Source organism: Excalfactoria chinensis, chromosome 2, assembly GCF_039878825.1.
Source record: "Excalfactoria chinensis isolate bCotChi1 chromosome 2, bCotChi1.hap2, whole genome shotgun sequence".
Lineage (NCBI taxonomy): Eukaryota > Metazoa > Chordata > Aves > Galliformes > Phasianidae > Excalfactoria > Excalfactoria chinensis.
Window position 1 is genome coordinate 122,010,053 of NC_092826.1, and position 20,941 is coordinate 122,030,993.

Below are 20,941 nucleotides of genomic sequence, written 5' to 3' on the forward strand. Positions count from 1 at the left end.
AATAAGAATGTCCCGTTAGAATGCATTTGTTGTAAAAATCACTCTTCTAAATGAGCCTCTTTCCCTCCCCTTGTAACAGCACAACATCTCTTCCCTCTGCAGCCAGCAGGGATTCACATGTGGATTTTAACTTGTCAGCACATCTAAAGTCATTGCCACTGTTTAAAATGTGTTTACAAGTGGAAAAAATAAAGAAGAAAAAAAAAATAAGAAGGCAGAAATCGGCTCCCACTGCAACATGAATAGTTCATCTCTTTGGTAGAGAAACTTGTAAAAACTAAGCAGTTGCCTCTTATAGTGAACCACACAACTGTATGCGCAATTACTAAGAGCTGAATTACTTAACCAAGCATTACCGTTTAATATATCACTTACTCTCTTTTCATTTTGGAGGAGAAAAGTAAAGCGATTTAAAAACAGCTGTGCTAAAAGGCTACTTTGAAAACTCATTATCCAGAGCTAAATACCAGATTTTGTTTTAAGCTTACTATTGTCCAGTCTCGTCATCTGAAGTTCAGAGTGTGTCACTGTCTTATAATGCCTCTCTGTTCCCAAAAGACTGTAAACACATCTGAAGAAACTTCCTTCACCACCACCCATCCCGTTCCTTTCTGAGCATTATTGCTGTGTCTCCAATACTTTACACTTGGTTATTAAAATGCTAACACTTTTTAGCTACTCCGTGTTTTAATACCCATTGAGGTTCTGCGTGCGTACAATAATTTGCCTTTATGATGAATTGAAAGATTGTAAATGAAATTACACAACTCAAACGTTAGTTACACTGCAATAGCTAGTATGTAGTAACAGTAGGAACTCAAACTCTACAATGATATTTGAGGAAATAATAAAAAAAAAATAAATTAAAGTATGTTACTATAAATTAACTCAATATCTAAACATAGCATTGCCTCAAAAGCCTCTGTAGAACACTGATATTTCACTGGAACCAGGTCCTCAGTGACCACAGAGAAAGACAGTCATTACTTACTGGTTTAGTGTAACATCCAGGATGAAGGATGACCCAAAAGCATCAACCTGGAAGCTGGCTCGAACAATGTGGGTAGACTGCAAAATGGAGAAGAGAGGAATTGGTATCAGCTATAACACAGTATACCATACAAGTTTCTGAACTCAGAAAGTAACTGTATTTACAAAGCAGAAATACTAACCAAATAAAACTGCACTGAAATAGACACAGTATCTATCAAAGTGAATAACATTTTTGGGGGTGCTGAACTTTGAGGTTTGTTTCAGAATTCCCAACAAACACAACCAGCTCTATCAAAATTATGCACCCTCCACATTAACCCACCAGCACCGTAGGAAACATCTCTTTCCTCCAAACTTCCACCTCAGGCAAAACCCTGAAGAAACACAAACAGGAAATTTCCTCTAGATGATGTATTGGTTGGTCAGTCTGGCTCTGATCCATGGAGATGAGCTGAGACATGCCCAGTTTGTTCAGGCCAGGCTGTGTGCACCAGTCTCACTAATGTTATCCAGAAGAAACTGGTATTTCAGTTCCTCCTATTTAAGTTGCCACTAAAGCTCATGTAGTAAGGTAACAGCAGTGGGCTTAACTCTAACTGTATTTTCCAGAAAGCTGTGACTCACTCCCCTGAAATTCATCTCAACCAAAAGGTTCCCAAAACTCCAACCAAACAAAACTGGGTGCTAGGGAAACATCTCTTCCTTTATTCCTTTCTCTCTTTGCAATGCATTTCCCTGAATTAATTGCTTTTCTTCACTCCTATACCAAACAAATTTAGGAATACTTTGTAAATCACTATCTTCCAGGAACATATTTATTCCAGTAGCAGTGAAAGAAAACACTCAGTTATCCAATGGAAATGCAACACTTGTTTTCAGACCTTAAAACTCCCAAGAAACTGAACAGCGATGTTATTTAACTAATTAGTAAGGAAAGCTACTTTCAGACATGCTGGAGCAGTTTCAGTTCATTCTTTACTTTCTTTCCATTGAAATCTACCCATTAAGATTTGAAGCATGTAGACTGAGGGATCTAAAAGAAGCACTGAACGACCACTTACAACTCCATACCACACTTCTCAAAGTACAATACAGGACAGTACAACTGTAACAAATGATTTATTGAAAAGTCTGGGAAACACAGGACAGGATGGGATAATATGAATCATCAAATTCACTCTCTCTAAAACTACTGGCAGGCTTTCAATAGGCACTAAATCCAGAAGAGTTGAGAATACCAGTTTGCCTGGAAAGGAACAGCAATAAAAACATGGGAAACTGAGAGAATCAGTACTTCGTTTTTTATGATATTTTTGAGTTGCCAGATTTTCTTGTTATTGTAGAAGCACGACTTTTAGCAATTAAAAAAAGTAACAGCAGTGAAAAAGTATTTTTGCAAATAGTTGATTTCTTTAAAAAAAAAAAAAAGAAGAAAGAAAAGAAAAAGAAAAAAGAAGTCAAGAAAGTTTTTCTCAATAGAGAACAGAAACACCTCATTGTGCCACTGCACTGAAGGTGCATACATGAAAGATTCCAGATATTTAAACCATGGTTTAGAAGGATGTAGTAATAAACTGTAAAGCTTCTTAGAAGACCTCTTAGTAGATACAGTTTAGTCACGTATAATTTGAGCTATCCCCATTCTATCTAACCTGCTTTGTACCACAGGCCACAGAACTTTACTGAGCAGTTCTTGTAATTCTTGAATGATCTAAGAGCACCTCTTTTGAAAAAATGTATAATCTTTGACGTAGTAAGTGAATATGTCATACACTTTATCTTATCCAAGTAAGTGATGTCAGTGATGAATTACCCTCAATATTAAAAATCTACTTTATATATATATATATATAAAATATATATATATATAATATATTTATATATATATATATATATATATATAAAAAATAAAAAGGAAAGAAGTAAAAGAAGGAAATTCCTTCATATCACCAGTTTCTGAATCCCTTAATTGGAATTAAGGAGGTCAAGCTAGTCCCAAATGATTGTGAGGCACAGTACCCATGAGGCAACATGGATAGCCTCCCAGGTAGGGGCACCACACCAGGACCACCACTTTGTTGATCCCACCTGGAGGCAGCTAGCCCATGGTTAGCCCAACCACAGCCACAACTAAAAGAACTGTCTGCTAATTATCTCGTTAGCACTGGCATTTCTCTTCCAACTCTCAGGCAGCAGAGTTTGTTTTGAATATGGTTTTGAAACTCCTCGTCTTGCTAGATGTGAATGATGAGGCTGCTGCTCACAAAAAGAACATAACAGGCCAAGGATTGTAAAACACAGTGTGGGCCAATGCTGGTTTATTCATTCAAATGTTCCACTGCAGCATGTTTGCTAACCATAGATAACCTACATTTACCTACTTGCTCAGAAACAACCACCTCATGATCAGAGGAATAACACCAGCACAGCTGCTCACTTGTCATTGCTACTTTATTAAATGTAAAGAACTTCATTATTTGCTGACTTTATTATTAGCTACATTTGCCATCATTCTGATATAAGTATACACTATAACTAAATCTTCTATATCACCAAATGCTTATACTGAAGGATATAAAAAGCATAATTTAAATCTGTATATAGCAAATGTAGCCTTTGTGACAAAAAACATACTCACCTATGCTAATTTTGCATTAATAAGAATACAGCTGTAAGAGCAAAGACGCCTGGGGATTTTTGGTGTTTGGTGATTTTTCATTATCGTTAGTTTGGGGTTTGTTTCCTTCTTTATTTTTACACTGATGGGTATATTGCATCATATTGATTTGTTCTGGGAAGTTTCTTCCCCCAGACAGTTCTATAAGGCATGCAGTTGCAAGGCTAATGTATTTCTGAGGCGACCCTGGACCACACTTGCTGCCTGACAGAAGCTCTTAATGCAGATTTATGGGAGAAAATGCCTATTAATAAATTAGAATGAAAAACTTTAAACAGATGTTGCTGCCCCCCAAAGCAAGTAGTACAAACCCATGAAACTCACCATTAAGTTTACACTCACATGCAATCAAGTTTATCTCAAGTGTATTTCAAACCAACTGAGATGCAAAGATGCACATTTTGGATACCCAGACAAATTCAGCCCTTTCCAGAAATGGCAGTCTTCACAGATGTAAAGAATCCTTCAATCCCAGCTGCAGGTCTGTATGCAGTCCTGCCTCCTCCCTGCTCCCCCTTGCTGGCTGTGTGCCTGCCCAAATTCAGATCAGTGTCAGAAAATTAATCGTTACTTGGAGTGGATCAGTTTTCTGCCGGACAAATAAGCTGATCCAAATAAAATATAATGCCACAGCATGCCCAGATGCGATGGAAAGGAGCTGGAGGGGACATGCAGCCGGAGAGCACAGAGGAAGACAGATCTCCCCCTTCAATGACAGCTAACAGATCTCATCCGGCATAGCAGAAATCTGCACCTTAAGAGTAATAGCCAGTACATTTTTTAGGATAACCGTTCTTCTGAATACCTGGTAAAGAGCCACAAAAATATAAATGGATTTTTTAGTCTTGGCTCTACAGTATTTTTAAGTACATCGATATGCCTGCTCAGCAAATGGTAAAATGGCCAGCTGGAAGGGACGCCGGGTTCATAGACATGTCTGTAAAAGAATCCAAAGAAAGAAAATCAGGGTGCATCTCTGACATCTCATTTGAGCAGGGGTAACAAGAAAGACACCTTTGAAGGCTCCTCGGAACCACCAAAGCAAGACAATCAATTACGTCATTTTGTTCTCAAACCACAGAACTTTTTCAGAAAATGTGAGGCTTTTTTAGCAGCCATGGGTATGACACATCAGTGCCTGACAACCGAGTCATTACAAGGGAGTTCCTGGAGACCAGAGGGACGCACTCAGTGCAGAATATGAACAAGAGCTGGGGAAAAGGCTCCAGTAGTGAAATGGGAGAGCACAGCGCCTGTGCCCCTAAAACTATCTAGAAGTTCTGAAATTTTAATGTCACGCAACTAAAGAAAGGAAATATCAAAAACAACCCCATAACAGTATTTTCAGATGTGATTTCAAGTGCTACATAAGGTGTACTACACCATAAGCTTCCCTTATAAAAAGTACTAAGCATCTGATGCATCTAATGAAACTACGTGGGAGCTGGCTTTGTCAAAGATCATGAAGTTTAAGCATTTAAATGTAAGTCTGAAAGGAATCAAAGTCAGTGGAATGGAAAGGACTATTCCAAACCATTAAATGCAAAGATATTTTATCTGAAACAAGTATTAAGGCTTGACCTCTAGATAAACAGAAGTGGTACACAAACCTTACTGCCAGACCAAGAGGTATGTGATTTTACTAAATCTCATGATCCATGCTTTAGCGATCATGGCAGTAATAAAGGAGTTGGGTGATCAGAACCATACATGAGCGTTCTAAAGAAACACAGCAAAATAATGACCATTCCCAACACAGTTCCTCCAGAATCAGCCTTCTGCAGAAACCAGCCCTAAGCATCCCCAGGGGGAATACATGTACATTAGCTGCAACCAAAGCACAGGACTGTGGGTCAGTGGTGAGCCTCATTGCACTATTCTGAAGTTAACCCTCAATTCAAAGCATTCAGAAGACTCTGATATCATATTGAGCAAATGTTTCAATCAGCAGTGAAAGGTTTACAAGCTACACGCTTTCTTAACAATCACATTAACAAGAATTTTGAAAGGAGATGTCTTAGAAATGTTCTCATGTTCATTATAACTAGTTGGATGTTGGAATTGGCATGGCAATATAATGACTAACATTTTTCCGCATTAAAATAAGGAAAAAGAGAATTAAAAATATACTGTGACTGAAGCATGAACTTCCTAATAATGCATCTTTCTTCCTTCTGAATTGTCCTGCATAGAGCTCTTAGATGCTTTTCCTAAGTTTTGCTGGAAGAGATAAGAAGAGAGAAAGAAGAATGCAGGAGACAAGAATGCCTTCTCTACTTAAAATATACATATGTATTTGAGTAAACCCAATCCAATTTGCATGCTCGCCCTTTGATGTAAGGAATTCTGTATTCACTACTATTGATATAGTATTGTGGTTTGTAATTAAAAGATTGTGATCAAAAGAAAAGCATCAAGAGAATCAAGAAAGCTATACAGAATGTTATAGAAAGAGAGAACTTAAAACCGGTACTTCAGAGCCAGTAAGAACAATGAGGCTTTACAGCAAACACTGTTTACAAAATAATAGCTTCCCTAGATATTGATCTAGCTTGCCCCCTTTATTGAGTAGGAGGACAAAAATCTCAGCTTGTTATCAATCCTTTAAATTTGCATGAAACGTCTGCCTCTTAAATTCAGTGAGGACAGAGGTAAGCCCATGAGAAATCAAATAAACACATCAATGAAATTCGGCAAAAAAACATATTAATGTTTTATTGTACATTTACCTAAAAATAAATAAGAGTGACTTTGAAAACAATCATCAAATTGACGCCACCTGGGGCTAATTAGCACACACACACACGGAGTGAATAGATCATGTTTCAGCCTCAGCTGTGTTGTGATAAATCCAGTCCTGTAGGATATTGTAGGTACATGTAAAAAGAGAAGTTTGCTCAAAAACTTACTTTTCTGCTTGTCTCAGGAGGCAGAAAAAACAGAACTTTACTAAGAGGCAAAATTGAGATAGGAGCCCAGGTCTGAATAAAGAAAAGAAATCTCATATCCAAGGAATGACTTTTACAAAACACACAGCAAAAACAAACACGTTTCCTGATGCCTCCCCTACGACCACTTACAAATATGTTATTTTTATCAAAAATTCACACATCGTGGCATGTTAAAAAGTGCAGAATTTCTAGTTTACTTTCCCCAGCATTCTCAGTGTTTTTACAGGCGTTTACTATCTTAATCACTGTCACTCTTTATGCAAGCTCTCTCTTTTCTCCATAGCATAAATCCAGATATCTATGAGGCTATCTCTAAAAAAAAAAAAAGCTATTTCATGCATGATTTGATCAAATGTCTCTTACAGCTCCTACTCTGGGGTACAACTGATACATTTCTGAGGAAAAGCCAGAAATAAGAAAATGCTTTTGGAGGTCCATGTTCATTGTTGATCACACATTTGGTTTCCATGCCAAACACAGGAGAGGCTGAGTGGGGTTAAGGCAGCCAGCCGGAGCGTGGTGCCATCACCCCATTCACTGCAGTGGAGCTTTGCCAGCTCCTGTCAGATGAAGGTCCTGTCGAAGCCGTAAACATGACCTAAAATAGCTTTTCTCCACATAAACACCACAGTATCAATGAAATAAGAAGCAGGGACTACTTGTGCCTCTAAAATGCCAGTAGTGATCCTTCTCGGTAGTAAAAAAAAAAAATCTTTATTATTTACTTGCAGTTTTGAAACCAGAGGCTGTCTGCACGTACTCAGAGCAGTAAAATAAGAGTCCCCAGTGAGACGTGAGGGGAGCAGCAGCAGGAAAAGTCAGGCTTGAACAAATAGCTGTGCAATCTATCACGTAGATATTACCACTGCACATCCAACATCTGGGCAGCAGCAGCGATCCATCAGAAGTCCTACAGATGTGCAGTGCTGTGCCCTGCTGGACTCAGCTCCACCTGCTCACACATCTCACCCTACACCTCTGCACAGTACACCAGAACTATACTATGGGCATCTCTGAACAGTTACAACAATCTGACTTATCAAAAAAAACTCTTTATTTTCCCCTGAAAACTTCTCCTCCTTGCTGTCCTTCCTTGCCCCCATTTCATCTTCCTCAGAAATTCACCCAAGGTTAAATGATGGAGCAACAAAGACAGGAAAACTATCAGGCTGTCACTGCTAGCAAATTTAGCATGAACTGCCATTTGATCTCATAGATCTGAAAGGACAGTTTTAAGGAACTGAGTGGGCAAGATGCTGCTTCCCAAGAAGCAATCTAACGCTTGTTTCTAGCCCCTGAGGAAAAAAGAACACATGCAACTGGATCATACATCCACTATCTTTTCTGATTATGCTCCTTCAAGAAAATTTTAGCAATTACTTTGGATTTCCTATAAGACTAATAACTGTAACTTCTGTTGTTGTGAAAGTCCACATCCCAGTGAAAGGAATAACATTTGGGAAAGGGTACTCTTATTTTTCTTTTTCTTAAAGGGAAGCACCAATGATTTGTGTATCAAAGTCACAATCAATGTACAATGCTGGGGAAAAGCATAAAACCAGTGACTGCTCAACCTCTTGTTTTTAAAACACATTTGACAAGGTTCTTCATGAAAGATTAATGGCTAGGAAAGTATGGTAAAATAGTTTGTAATAAGGATGACTAATAAAGTGATGGATTACAAGTAGGAAACAAAGTAAAGTCATCAACAACATCATACTGATCAAATTGCTCTCCTGTCATAATTCCTGTAAAAACTTTGATGACCATGGAAGATTGCATTTCTAAACCCAGACCGGGAAGGAGAAAAAACAGACTCGTCTGTGGTATATGGACTCCACGGTGTTTATTGCTTCCTGCAGCAATTGTAGGTTTCAGAGTCAGATATACAGTGAAGAGCAACACAGGAAGACGCTCCAGGACCCGATTGTGTAACTACATGGTGAACCTACGTCCTTGTGAAGAAGTATGAGGGAAAAGATTCAGACATGGAAAATCTTTCTTACACGAAACTGTCTTAACAAGATCCAATCCTTGAGGACATCTGGCAGTTTCAAGTGGAAAGACCTCAGATGAGCAGCTCCTCATGCACAGCTGCAGCAAACAAATAAAGCACAATGAATCTGCAGATAGAGGGAATACACAACAAGGGAGGCGATGCAGGCACTGAAGGCAGCACTTGAGGATGAACCATCTGGTCACTGTGTCATTCAGCTGTAGAAAGAACCGTATTGTCCCAAGGATGCCATTTAGGCAAGAAGGCAAGTTCGGTGAATATACAAGTGAAGGAATTTGGACTTTTCCTTCACTGAAACAGATGGTGCTTTGAGGTCATTTCTAGCTGCACATTTTCCAAATTCTAGAATAAACTGATAATGTTTAGAGAAATATACCCTTTTTAGCAACTCTTGTAGACTTCAGAAATGAAGCAACAGAGTTCCCCTACCAGAGGAATCCGCAGAAATGCTACATTAATGTTGGTTCTGCATTACACACAAAAAAAGAAGAAAAGCATTCAGAAGTAATAGAGTGCAGGCTAACTTTGCTCCTTTGTACACCAAATATCAGCAAGTAACGCTTCATTCAGAAATAGTCACATATTCCAAACATTGTCAACTGTCTTATGTTTAGTTTGCAAACTAAAGAGAGATCACCAGAGGATTATCTCTTCCCACTGTGCATAGCAAGCACTGCTTGACACCTCACGCTTACCAACACGGCTAACAATTTTTTCCCATAAACAGTTCTCCAGCAACAGCAGAAAGTTTACTAACAATCTGTCGGCACAACAGGCTTGATTAAACTTGCAGACCCCAGGCATGCCAATATATTGCTCAACTCCGCAGATAATTCTTTTTAAATATGACTCACTCTCTACATTCAGGTATCAAAGTCCTGTTTAAAGTTGCAAAGTGCCAGAAAAGTACATAGCTCAAAACTCATTTTCTTCTCGATAAAGCCTAAGAGGTCGCAATGAATCAACATTTTTACTGTACACATTTTTCTGAAAGAGACGATGGATTTTTTCATTCCCACAGAATTTCAGGGACCAGAATACTCCGAGGAGCCCTTTCTGTAACATAACGTGTTTCTATATACTGCAAGTCTCTGGGAAATTTTCAGCTCAGTGTCAGAGGGCTCATCCACATGTATGGGTAGAGAAATGACAGCAGGTCAAATTTTCACTGCCTAATGGCAAATAGCCAGCAGCGATGCTGTGCTTTTAACTTTAACTGAGTCCAGGTTTCAAGTTGGACTCTTACTGACTCAATGGTTAAACGTCTTTGCATCATTTGTCACTTATTGTTTCCTACATAGTATTTGTCAAGGCTTTAACCTCGGACATTAACTGTACATCTGAACATACCCAACTAACCACCCCTCGTGGGAGTGCACACTCCAGGCTGGCAGAGCCCACCCCATCCACATTCTCAGTCAATACTCCCATGCAGCCATTCAGCAAACTTCACTACTCAGTACTCACTCAATAAAGATCTGGGAAGAAACATTAACCTTCCCTTACATGGTCATTTCTGGAAATGCAAAATGCAGCTGCTTTGGTTAACATCTGGCATACATAAAACTAAATGGTTACTAGGAAATGCAACACTGGAAGAGGATATTTATGGACCAAAAGCCTGAACCATGTCAGTAGAAAAATGAGAGGCCAGTTGATTTATCTCAATGCCTACAATTGTTGATTCTGTCTGTGTGATTTGGAGTAGGAAGATCCCACAAGCTTGTATCTAAGAGGTGTGGGCTTGGCCCTCTTCTACTAATAGGCTTCCCCCTTCACATCCAGGCCCAGGGAGCAAACACAGGCCTGGGCAGACAGATCACCTGGAAGTCCTGTGGACTCCTTCCCCTGAAGAGGACAGCAGCCTACCAAGGAGAAGCAGCTTCAGTTCAAATCCATCAGAGACAAGGATGAAGGTTCCCACCCTCCAAAGAGAGAAACCTGGCAGGAGTGGGCTGTAGGGAGTGGAAGGACTGCAAATGCCATCAGAGTTGCTCTGAGATAGAAGACCACTAGCAAGCAGAACATAGATTTGGGAAAGAATAACCTTATAAAGCTTTTGAAGGTTTTACAGAGTTCAGCTGAACCTCAAGCTGTGTTTAACAGAGGAACTGCAACAATGTTTTAACAGGAAGAACCGGAAGAACCCTAAGAAAAGCTCTTGGTCTTGAGTGTCCTAAAGGCCGGTAGAGAGTTACTGAGACCAGAAGTAGCAAACATAATATGACACCTACCAGGACTGTATATGTATATCCATAACGTGCTCATGGCAAAAAATTTAGAGTAAATGCTAACTTAATCTGTACATAGGTTGCTCCAAAAGTAATGCCTCCTATTTATTTCCACAGGGACTACAACAGCTACAAAATGCACAATAACATTATTTGATAGAGAAAATTCTCAGCTACAAAACACTGTTTTTCAATATAGTAACCACCATTAGCTGATTCACACAGATGAGCTGATCAAGACACTCTTCATTCCATGGTATGGCAGCTGTTCGTGGCCATCTGGGACTTGGCTTGTCTTTCACATCCCTGTCACCACTGGTAAAACACATCACCCACTGTTTCACTGTGCTGACATCCACTGTTTGGTCTCCATAAATGTTCAGCAACTGTCAATGAATATACAATTTTTTCCACATGTAGGAATTTAATGACATCCCTTTGCTTCATCCATACCGTGACAGATGCCATTTTGTCAGACTGCCTCTCTGCCATCATCTTTCACACAGCAACAAAATATAATAGAATATTACGGGAAGGTTCAACCTCTACTGCCATACCATGCACCAACATCCACCTTTGACATTGTGGGACAGTGTAATAAAATAGGAGGCATCACTTTTGGAGCAGCCCTCATACTTCCTCCATAGTTTGGGTAAACCTTTGCAGTATTTATCCTGACACTATTTAGAATGCAACACATGCTTCAGCACTGTGACTATGCTATAGCAGATCGTTAGCCATGAGAGCCCCAAAACAGGTATCTTCAAGTGAAACTGTAGGAGAGAAAATATGCAATCTGGTCCTGCACTCAGGTGCATCAGCACAGATCAGGAGTAGATACAGATATTGATTACCAGAGCTGGAAAGAACTGCTCTATCAGACTCAGATCTTAAACACGGAGCTATTACATTGATCACAGCAACAAGCTAATGGTGAGAAAGATAGTTTCTATAAGGATTTCTATAAGCATTAGTATATCTGAGCCTTTAGGATCCTCCAAGACTGTATAAAAGCTGTTTTATGAGATTAAGAATAGCTCTTGGAATGTCTCTCCTCAGCTCTGCTATTATATGAGAAAGAAGACGCTACAGAACAACTATTTCCCATGCAGCCTTCTTTTCCCAAAATTAGGACACCAGTGTTTTTCAATCGCCCTTCAAAATCTGAGTCTTGATATGATATTTCTACAACAAGAATACAGTATTTTTCTGGGTGCTTTTTGGGGCATATTTATTCAACGTCATAACAAATCTTATTATGAAGTAAGGATTTTCCTGAAATGAGCTTGTAAAGAAGGATGAATTAGAAATCCGGACTCTTCTTTGCCTATAGATTATCAAAACACGTGCCATGAGCAGATACGTATTATAACAAGTCAGAACTGAAAGTCCTTCCTACCACAGAAAACAAAGGGCATTCTGAATGTCCTTGCAGCATGCGACAGTCTATAGCAAAACCTGCCTACAGCATTTCTTCTTCATGAAGGCAGGACCTGCCTTTCACATATGCCATTCACATATTCACGGGAACAGATTGTTGTCAGGTTGATGGAGAATCTCATCCTTACGCAAATATTGCAGAACCGCACATGTTAAATACTACCAAATATTACATGCATTTTGCCAAATGCCTTATAAAAACCTTAAGGAAAGGGAGAGGAGAAGCAACGAGGCAGGAAGAAAACCAGATCTGGCAGTGAACCAAATATATGTTCTTTTTGCTCACTACAGCCTCCGTCCCAGTTTATCCTCCTCCCCCTTTGATTTTATGATAGGTTGACTGAAAATTGTGCCGAAGTTTCTCCAAGAGACAGCAATCACTTGACTAAGTGGGCAGAAAATAATTCTCAGAATTGAGCAATTTCTCATGACACTTCTTTTTTCATCAGTCATCATTCCAGCAGCCCCAAAATCCGGAGCTGTTTTATAAACCCCTCAGCAGCCAGAACACATTTTTAACCACAGATTACTAATTGTTTGAGCTACCAAACACAGGAAATTTTAATATCATCAGAACTTGACAGCGCCAGAACAGAAAGCAAAATGTTTCAAATAGAATTAGCAGTTACAAAGCACCTTGCAAAGAATAGGGATATGCTGGTCTGAGGCTAGAGGAAAGTCCAACAAGTCACAGAATGGTGGGCAAGCCCTGAGTAACTGATGGGTGATTTACATTCAAAGAACGAGCAAAGCCACACAAGCTCAGCATGTCACAGCAGAGCTTCTCTGCAATTGATTATGAGCAGTAAGAAGTCATTTAAGAAATCTGTTAGCCATCCTTCCTGATCAATTTGTAGAACTGTGAAATTTGGTCTCAAACAATCCAGGAACACAGACAGCATAAGACAAATAAACACCTTGCTGCCAACTATCCAGTCCCTCTGGAGCACAAACACTTAGCCCTACTTAGAGACACGTGCTGGGGCCCTCACGCCAGGCTCCCCACAACCACATCAGTGCTTATGGAAACTGGCAACAAGCAAGTGAAAAACTGGTTAAGAAACAGAAGTTGCCATACTACAAATGTTTTGCCTAACCAGCAAAGATGAGTTAATCTATGCCCATAGTAGATCAAAGAGTCAGGACCTTGTTACCACCAAAAATAATTGCAAGTCTTCCAGATTTTCTCATCAAGGCATCTGCAATGACAGCCCTCAGGTGAGCAATGCTTCCCTCAGACTGTATGTGCAGACCCATTGCCATGACCACAAAACTGTCTGCAAGGAGAACTAGACCCTTCCCTGCTGGCATTGAGCAAGCATGCTGGTCAGTCTGACTCTCCTCTCCAAATGCTAGAAACAGCCTTGTTCTCTGCAAAGGGGCCACTACTACATCCCACAAGCAATGGCAATACCAAGTCAGGAGCATAGCAGGAGACAACCATCAGTCACAAAACCAGTGACCCAGTTAAACCCAGGTGGAGTTCATTGGTGTACTGCTCGTTGCAAGGTACATTCAGAGACCTCCTGGAGCACCACTGGGCACTATCAGGGAGGCTGTGATTATGGTTGAGGGAAAGCATCTGTTGGCTGAAGAATCTGTAGACTTCTGACACTAAGCTCAAATGAATCTCACCCTCACAACCATTTGATTCACAGAGAATAGTCCTCTAAGTATTGTGCTGGTGCAGAGTATAAACTTGTGCTTATAACAGCAGACTTTGTGCTCTTTTTTCTCTTCTTTCCTGGTGGAAGAAGAAATGCAGGCACTGGGAAGGAATATTTACTCCCTCAACTTATGAAGAATATGTCTGCATGCCATGGACTAAATGAAAGTATTAAGGAACTTGTGCATCTAAACCCTAGCAAAATATGGCAGAAGATATGCAGTCAAAAGGCTCCTTATATTTTCAGTAGCATGAACATTCTTGGTGTTAAAAGACAAGAGTCCTAGTTAAGACTCTTTTATGGAACGCCCATGCTATATGAGATGTTCATTTTCAAATAGATTTATTTACACAACAGTGAATTAAGTGTCCCTTGCTATGATCCTGGAGAGCAATAATGATAATATCAATATTCACACCTTCTCAGATACATCTTATCTTGATTACTCTTTAGATTAAATACTGTGCAGCTGCTAATAGGCCCCCCTTTGGGGAAGAGAAGAATGCCATGGATATTGTACTGACTTTATTCCATGGTAGAATTAAAAGCAAAAACCCAAAGGCAAGTGAATGGTTCAATGCTCACCAAACATCGTGCATTAAAATGTTAACGACATGAATATGTAGTAGCCTACAACACTTCCCTTGTGCTGTGCCCTGAAGTCCATCGATCTTAGCTCAGGCTAAGTATACTGAATTTTTTCTCAAGCAATTTCATTCTGGGTTTCTAGGCTGAGTACACGCACATGCTATTTTTCTGAATAACAGTAAAGCATGTGTGTTGAGAAGTCACTCCATAGTTATAGTGATGGCAATGGATCAGAAAACCCAAAACAAACAAAACTAAGGAAGTTGCTAGAGAAAACAAATGTTGAAAAAAAACCCACAGATTTCTAGAAATCCATTACTTCTCCATCACTTTTGCCTTCCATTCCTTCCTCTCACCCCCGTCCTGCTGCTCCCCCCTGAGCTTTCATCTTCATTTCCTTTGTGCAATCCTGGACTCAGGCTGGCAGCCCTCTTGTACAACTTCTGCCCTTTCTGAGGCTAAAGCTTTCATCCAGGAATTAAAGGGATCCGATTTAATGCAACTTCCTTCTCTCCAGCTTCACTAATCTCTCTCTTCCCTTTTATCTTTATCCAACTCATAACACAATTACATTGTTTTACATTAAGTCCTCAATCACAGCCTCATTGCCCAGTGCTCTGCACCATCCCTTTTGAATATCTGCGTTCTTCTATACATGGCTGCTTGTTCTTTGCCACCCCAGGTTCTTCCTTAATGTTTTGTCCCCCTCCAAGGCACACAATTCCTAAACCAACCCACAAGGTCATTAGCTTATGCTTCAAGCTTTAGTTTGAGATCAGATGTTCTAACTGTGATACACGTCCGTCCAAAAAAAACTAGCAATGGATAGAACAGGGTTTGGAGGCAGTCGAAGCCTATTTAAACACAAAACAAACTGAGATATAATAAAACGTTATTGATTGAGAGCATCTCTGTGTCACTGATCTGAGTTGCTGACACAGCAGAGTGCACTTGGGTGTCTGTTCACACGTCAGCAGAACCCAGCACTCCTTACCTTTATGCCTTCTGTGGCTTCTACCAGCCTCCCAAAAGGAGAAGTTAACAATCTGTAGCTTGGAGATGCACTCTGGCAGAGGTAAGCTGACTTTTATGGGATGCCAGACTTTTAGAGTCAAGATATTAACTACTACAGTGAGTGCTGCAGCTGCACACACACAGTCCCAAAGGTAGCTCCTATGGAGCCGTGTTAGGTGAATGCAGCCGTGCTGCTGCCCGTGCCGCCAAGCTGACTCAGATCTCTGAGCGAGGGATGCACATCCTGTAATTAAGATGTAACTGTGCCCTGTGCAAGAGGCACAGAAAAGCAGTCCGGCTCCACTCAGCTCAGCCAGATTCCACATCGATGTTTTCTTCTCCCAAATCCCTGCCAGCTGCATCCTTTGAGGGGGGGAGGAATCACAACCACCAGAAGCCACGGGGGAGCAGACAGCATTCTCAGCAGTAAAGGAAGATTTCTTCATCAGGAGGAAAAGTTGTGGTTGTGCACAGAGTTTCACACATATAGCTTCAGTTTTGCGAGGAGACTGCAGTGAAATGAATGTGTTTAACTCTTTTTATCCCACTGGGTCTACTTCCTGCTGGTGGGAGTAGAACTAATACTGACTAGTGACAACGAAATATGGATGACCTACAAAACTGTTAAGAGCAGAAGGTTTGGTGAATGAAGTTTGAGACGACCATGAAAACAAAGCCCATAAACCAATGGTTTGGTTCTGTAAGTTTGTGACATCTGATGGCTGGTCCAAATGCAGCACAGCCACCTCAACCAGCAGTGCCACACAGCACCAAGCAGGTGAATGGCTGTGAGTCTCCAGAGAGTCCTGACATGCCTGATTTTTTAAACAAAGAATGCAGCTCGGAAGTTAGAAAAGCCTATTTTATTATAACGTAAATACAGCCTTCAGATCTGAAGGATCTTTACGTAGATTCAGTGATGTTCAGAGGCAAATAGATACCCTATGAAGAGAACATTTCTAATTCAACTACATGTAAGCAAAGAAAAAAAAAGGAAAAAAAGAAGTTGTCAGTGCTTATTAAGGACTACAAAAAAAATGTGAGCCCATTTTCCAGCTGTCTTAAGTCTGAAATTCCTATTGGCACAGGGCAGGCAGAGGCCTGCAGCTCACTTGGATCCCAGCAGCCACCCCAAGTGCCCAGGTTTGTCATGCTCTCAGTGACAACGCACACAACATCTTTTCCCGTTAGATGTAACATCCGCGTATCACCTCCAGCCCGACGCTGAGCCATCGGCACTAAAATCACCGTATTAGTAGTAATAAAAGCTATAGCGATTGGTCTGCACGGGGAGCACCCCGCAGCGACGCGCAGGCCGAATCCCCCCGTTAAGTTCTCCCTGCCCATCCCAGCCGCCCCCCGCGCGGCTCCCAGCCGCTGCCCGCACAGCGCCCCGCGCCCCTCGGCTCCGCACCGCAGCCGCACTGAGGAGCCCGCGGGGCTCTGCCCGCCTCGAGCCGCGGCTGACGGCTGGGGGGGATGGAAACCAGAGGCTCGAGGACCGTTTTAACCCGTTCGAGGGCCGCTACGACAGGATGAGCGGTCCGCAGGAAAGCGCGCCCCGAGCAGCGCCCGGCGATGCGCGTTCTTCCCCGCCGACAGAACGCGCTCTGAGGGAACCGAGCGGGGCTGACCGGCCCTCCCGGCGCCTACCTGACTCCGCGCCGCTCCGTTCCGCACCCGCGTGCTCAGCGCCGGCCGCCGCGCCCCGCCGCCGCCCTCTCCGGACACCAACCGCAGCGGCCTGATGCTCTCCCGCTCCGCGAAGCGGCTCTCGCCCCTCCGCCCCGCCACCGGCCCGGCGCCTGCAGGGCAGGGAGAGGCACCCGTCAACGCGAGGCCGCCGCGGGGGGGCTCCGCGGCGGCCCTCGGCCCGCATCCCCCCCGGCCCCGGCGCTCACCTGAGGCAGCGGGCAGGGCGCAAAGCGCCAGCGAGAGGAGGCAGGCGGCAGCACGCATGGCGCTGCCCGCTCCGCGCCGTCTGCCGCCGCCCTGCGCCGCCGGCTCCGCGCCTGCACCGGGGCGGGCGGAGGGGGGGGGGGGGGGATTGCGGGGCCGCGGCTGCCGCGGGGCCGGAGCTGCCGAGCTCCGCCCCGCTCCGCGCCGAGCCCCCCGCGAGGATGGCGACAGCCGGCGCGGCTCCCGCAGCCCGCTCGGCAGAGGGAAGTGCTGGGAAATGTAGGCGGCCGCGGGAGAGCGCGCGGGGGGAGCTCCGCAGCCGGGAGCTGCCGTGGGAGCCTCGCGGCGTTACGGGCCCGCCGCTCCCCGCCCCGCGCCTCCTCTCTCCCTCATCGGCCGCCGCCTCCAGCCCGGCTCAGCCCGCAGCTGCACCTTTCCACAGCAAACCTTTCCCCCCACCGTGACCTTTTTTCCTCCCTTCTAAAATTCCCGTTCCCTCCCCGCTTTCTCCCCTGTCAGAGTTTAACAGGATTTCAGCGCAGGGTTCCTCGCCTCACGTCGCACCGCACTGTCCCGCGCCCCAGGGCAGCGCGGTGCCCCGGACCCCGCTCCTCCCTCGGCTCTCGGCCCGCATAGCGCTGAGGCACCCGCGGAACGTCAGCATCCCGGGCCCGGCTGCTACTGCCATAGCTTGTGTCAAGGGAAGCAATTACCCCGTGAAAGAAATCCACCTCCTCTGTGCGTTTTCCCCCTATAAACACACAGATAAAGCAAGGGCCCTACAGACTGTAGCTGGAAGCAAAGTACTTTCAGGGCATTTTAATTTCACAGAATCATTAAGGTTGGAAAAAAACCTCTAAGATCATCTAGCCCAAATGTCCGCCTACCACCAATATTGCCTGTGTCCATAGGTACTACATCCAGACTTTTCCTAACACCTCTAGGATCAGTGGGCAGACAGATCACAGTGCAGACAGGCTCCTTTCCTGGATTGCCACATCACATCCATCATTTTTACCTTGATATTACCTTAGAGCAGAGAACTGCTGCAGGTATATGCAGGAGGTGTCCAGGGCAGCACCAACCCTGGCTGCCATCAGCAGTGCTCGGGGAGCTTTGGCCAGGCTGGGGTTGAGTTAAAGCCCACGCAGTCCCTGCCCTGGTGCCACCCACCAGATGAGGCTGCCAAGGCACCATCCAACCCAGCCTTGAACACATCCCAGGGATGGGGACCCTATTATTTTTTCAACAACTCCCTGTGATTTGGGAAATCAGGCAGAGAACATTGCTGTTTACCTCTTCCTATCACACTGGGATCTCCCTAGGCTCGCTCAGAGCTGGGGCAGGCCGTCCACCTTTGCACTGCAAGCTGGCACCAGGTGCATACACTTGTCATCTCTCAGCACAAAAGCGGCCATCGGCAAGGCCAACTTTCCAGCTGTCACTGCCTTGCCGGATAACATTCCGTGGAATTCTATTACAGTGAAAACTCAGGCCAATTTTATAAGACAAGCAGTAATAGCTCTACCCCTATGTTGCAACACCTTCCCCATTTGATGAACACAAGGAGCACGTTCAACGGGACTCTAAACCACAGCTGCAGAAGAATGAGGCTTGAAAAATGTGCACCAATATTTCAAGGAATCAGAGGGGAAAAAGCAAAAAATAAATAAATAAATTTTTTAAAAAAGGTTTATGAGTAGAAATTCAGCTTCTGGATCACCATAGATAACCCAAAGACTGTTTGTGAGCCATAATTAATTCTATGGCATAATTTAATAATTGAATTAAACATTAGGTGTTGTTTCCGCAGCAAATAAGAATGATATGTGACTGAACAGCCCTGCTGACAGCGAGTTTCTCATTTACTTGGGGTGTTCTTGAAAATTACCTCCCAGTAGTAAAGCTTAAGCTTGGCTGTAATGACTGCAGGAAGAAGGGATGACTTTGCAATCCGGACTTAAACTGCCTGAAGTTCTGAGGAAACTCCAGTAACTTCTGAAGTACCAGCACTACCAGCACTTTAAGATACAAAAAAGCCTACAGAAATCGCTTCGTATTCTTAAATTCTGATAAGATCTAGATTGCTGGCTTTGAGGAATACACAACAGAGCATTATCCAACAGTGTATGAGTAGACGTGATGGAAAAACAACACTGACTCCAACTAGAGAACATTACAGCTGCATAATGCTATGAAAAGTTTAACTTTCCTCCTCCCACAGACAACTTTCGTCTTCTGAAATTGATTGAACTGAAATGGAGGGCACGCTTTAACCAGCCACTCCCAGTGAGGACATTGAAGGGTTCAGTGAAAGATGGCAGATAGCACAGTCGGGATTGCTCAGAATGAGGGACAGGAGCACAGCAAAATGACACCTAGGTGGCGTAGGAAAAGTAAGCTGGTGTTTTCCATTCTCCCAGCAGCGTTGTTTGCAGATCAAAGGAAGCCTACAAAACACAGACCGGCTGCTGCTTGTTCCAAGGGCTCAGCAGTTTTCTGTCAAGCAAAAGATGTTACTCCTTGAAGATCCTGCTGCTACCTTTGGAAGCACAGTAACAAGATGGAATGAACACCTGCAAAAGGACGGCTGCCCTGTAGCCAGAAGTTTCATCAGCACAGCCTAAGAACAGCAAGAGGAATTTGGGGGAAGCGCCTCTGTCAGGCATAGTCAAGAGCAGCAAGATGCTTCAACTGATACCGCAGCCAGGAAGCCCCACTCCTGTCTGAAGGTGTTAAAGTAGTATTGAAAGAAAATCCGTGGTTATTTTGAACAGAAAGAAAAACAAAGTGATACCAAGAAAATCAGGAAGAAATGGAATCATTACAGCACGTTTCTGAGCAGCTTTTAAGGATGTGGCCTTCTAAGGACTTACCTGAGAGCATGAAACTCAGAAGCTACTGCAGAATGCTACAGGTTTATGGCTTTAGTTGTTAACCTCTACATCATTAACTACACCTACATGCATATGCAAGCACAAAGAAATGCAGCCCAGGTCCCCGGGAACTCTGTCCTCAACCCACACAACAAATTTACCCAAAGAGAAACATTTCTGTTCCAAATAAACATATACCAGGGAGAAGAGTCATAGGCTGTAGTGTGGGGCAACCACTGTAGACACCGAACCAGACTTAGTGAACACATAACCAAAGCAAAACAGCACACCTCTTCCACTACCTTATTTCTGTGTCATCACTTGTATTTCTTCTCATGTTAATTTTTAGCCCAAGTTTGCCATCTGTAGCTACTGCTCCTATCTGAAATCTTCAATTAAAGATTTTTCCATCCTACAGTATCGAAGCCAAAAAGTGAGTATGAACAGATCAGTTACAACACATCCTTATGCTGAATCCAGTACATTGTATGCATGGGCATCTAGTAACTCTGCATGTGTCCATGCCTTCCATTTTAGCATATCAAAGAATTTCTGCTATAATAGTGCTATGAAGACAAAACAGTGAAG

The 20,941-nt window shown here is 43.0% G+C and overlaps 1 protein-coding gene across 7 annotated transcripts in view; it reads right to left on the bottom strand.

Moving 5' to 3' along the window:
* The window catches only part of ADAM22 (ADAM metallopeptidase domain 22), a 123,616-nt gene extending 106,012 nt beyond the window's left edge, over positions 1-17,604 (bottom strand). For all 7 annotated transcript variants that reach the window (XM_072329029.1, XM_072329026.1, XM_072329023.1 and 4 more), the window contains exons 1-3: positions 17,480-17,604; positions 17,232-17,383; positions 992-1,068 (exon numbers count right to left, since the gene is read on the bottom strand). In XM_072329029.1, coding sequence (XP_072185130.1) covers positions 992-1,068; positions 17,232-17,383; positions 17,480-17,537 — 287 coding nt within the window. In that variant the 5' untranslated portion in view covers positions 17,538-17,604. The remainder of the gene's footprint in view (positions 1-991; positions 1,069-17,231; positions 17,384-17,479) is intronic.
* Between the last annotated feature and the right edge of the window lie 3,337 nt (positions 17,605-20,941).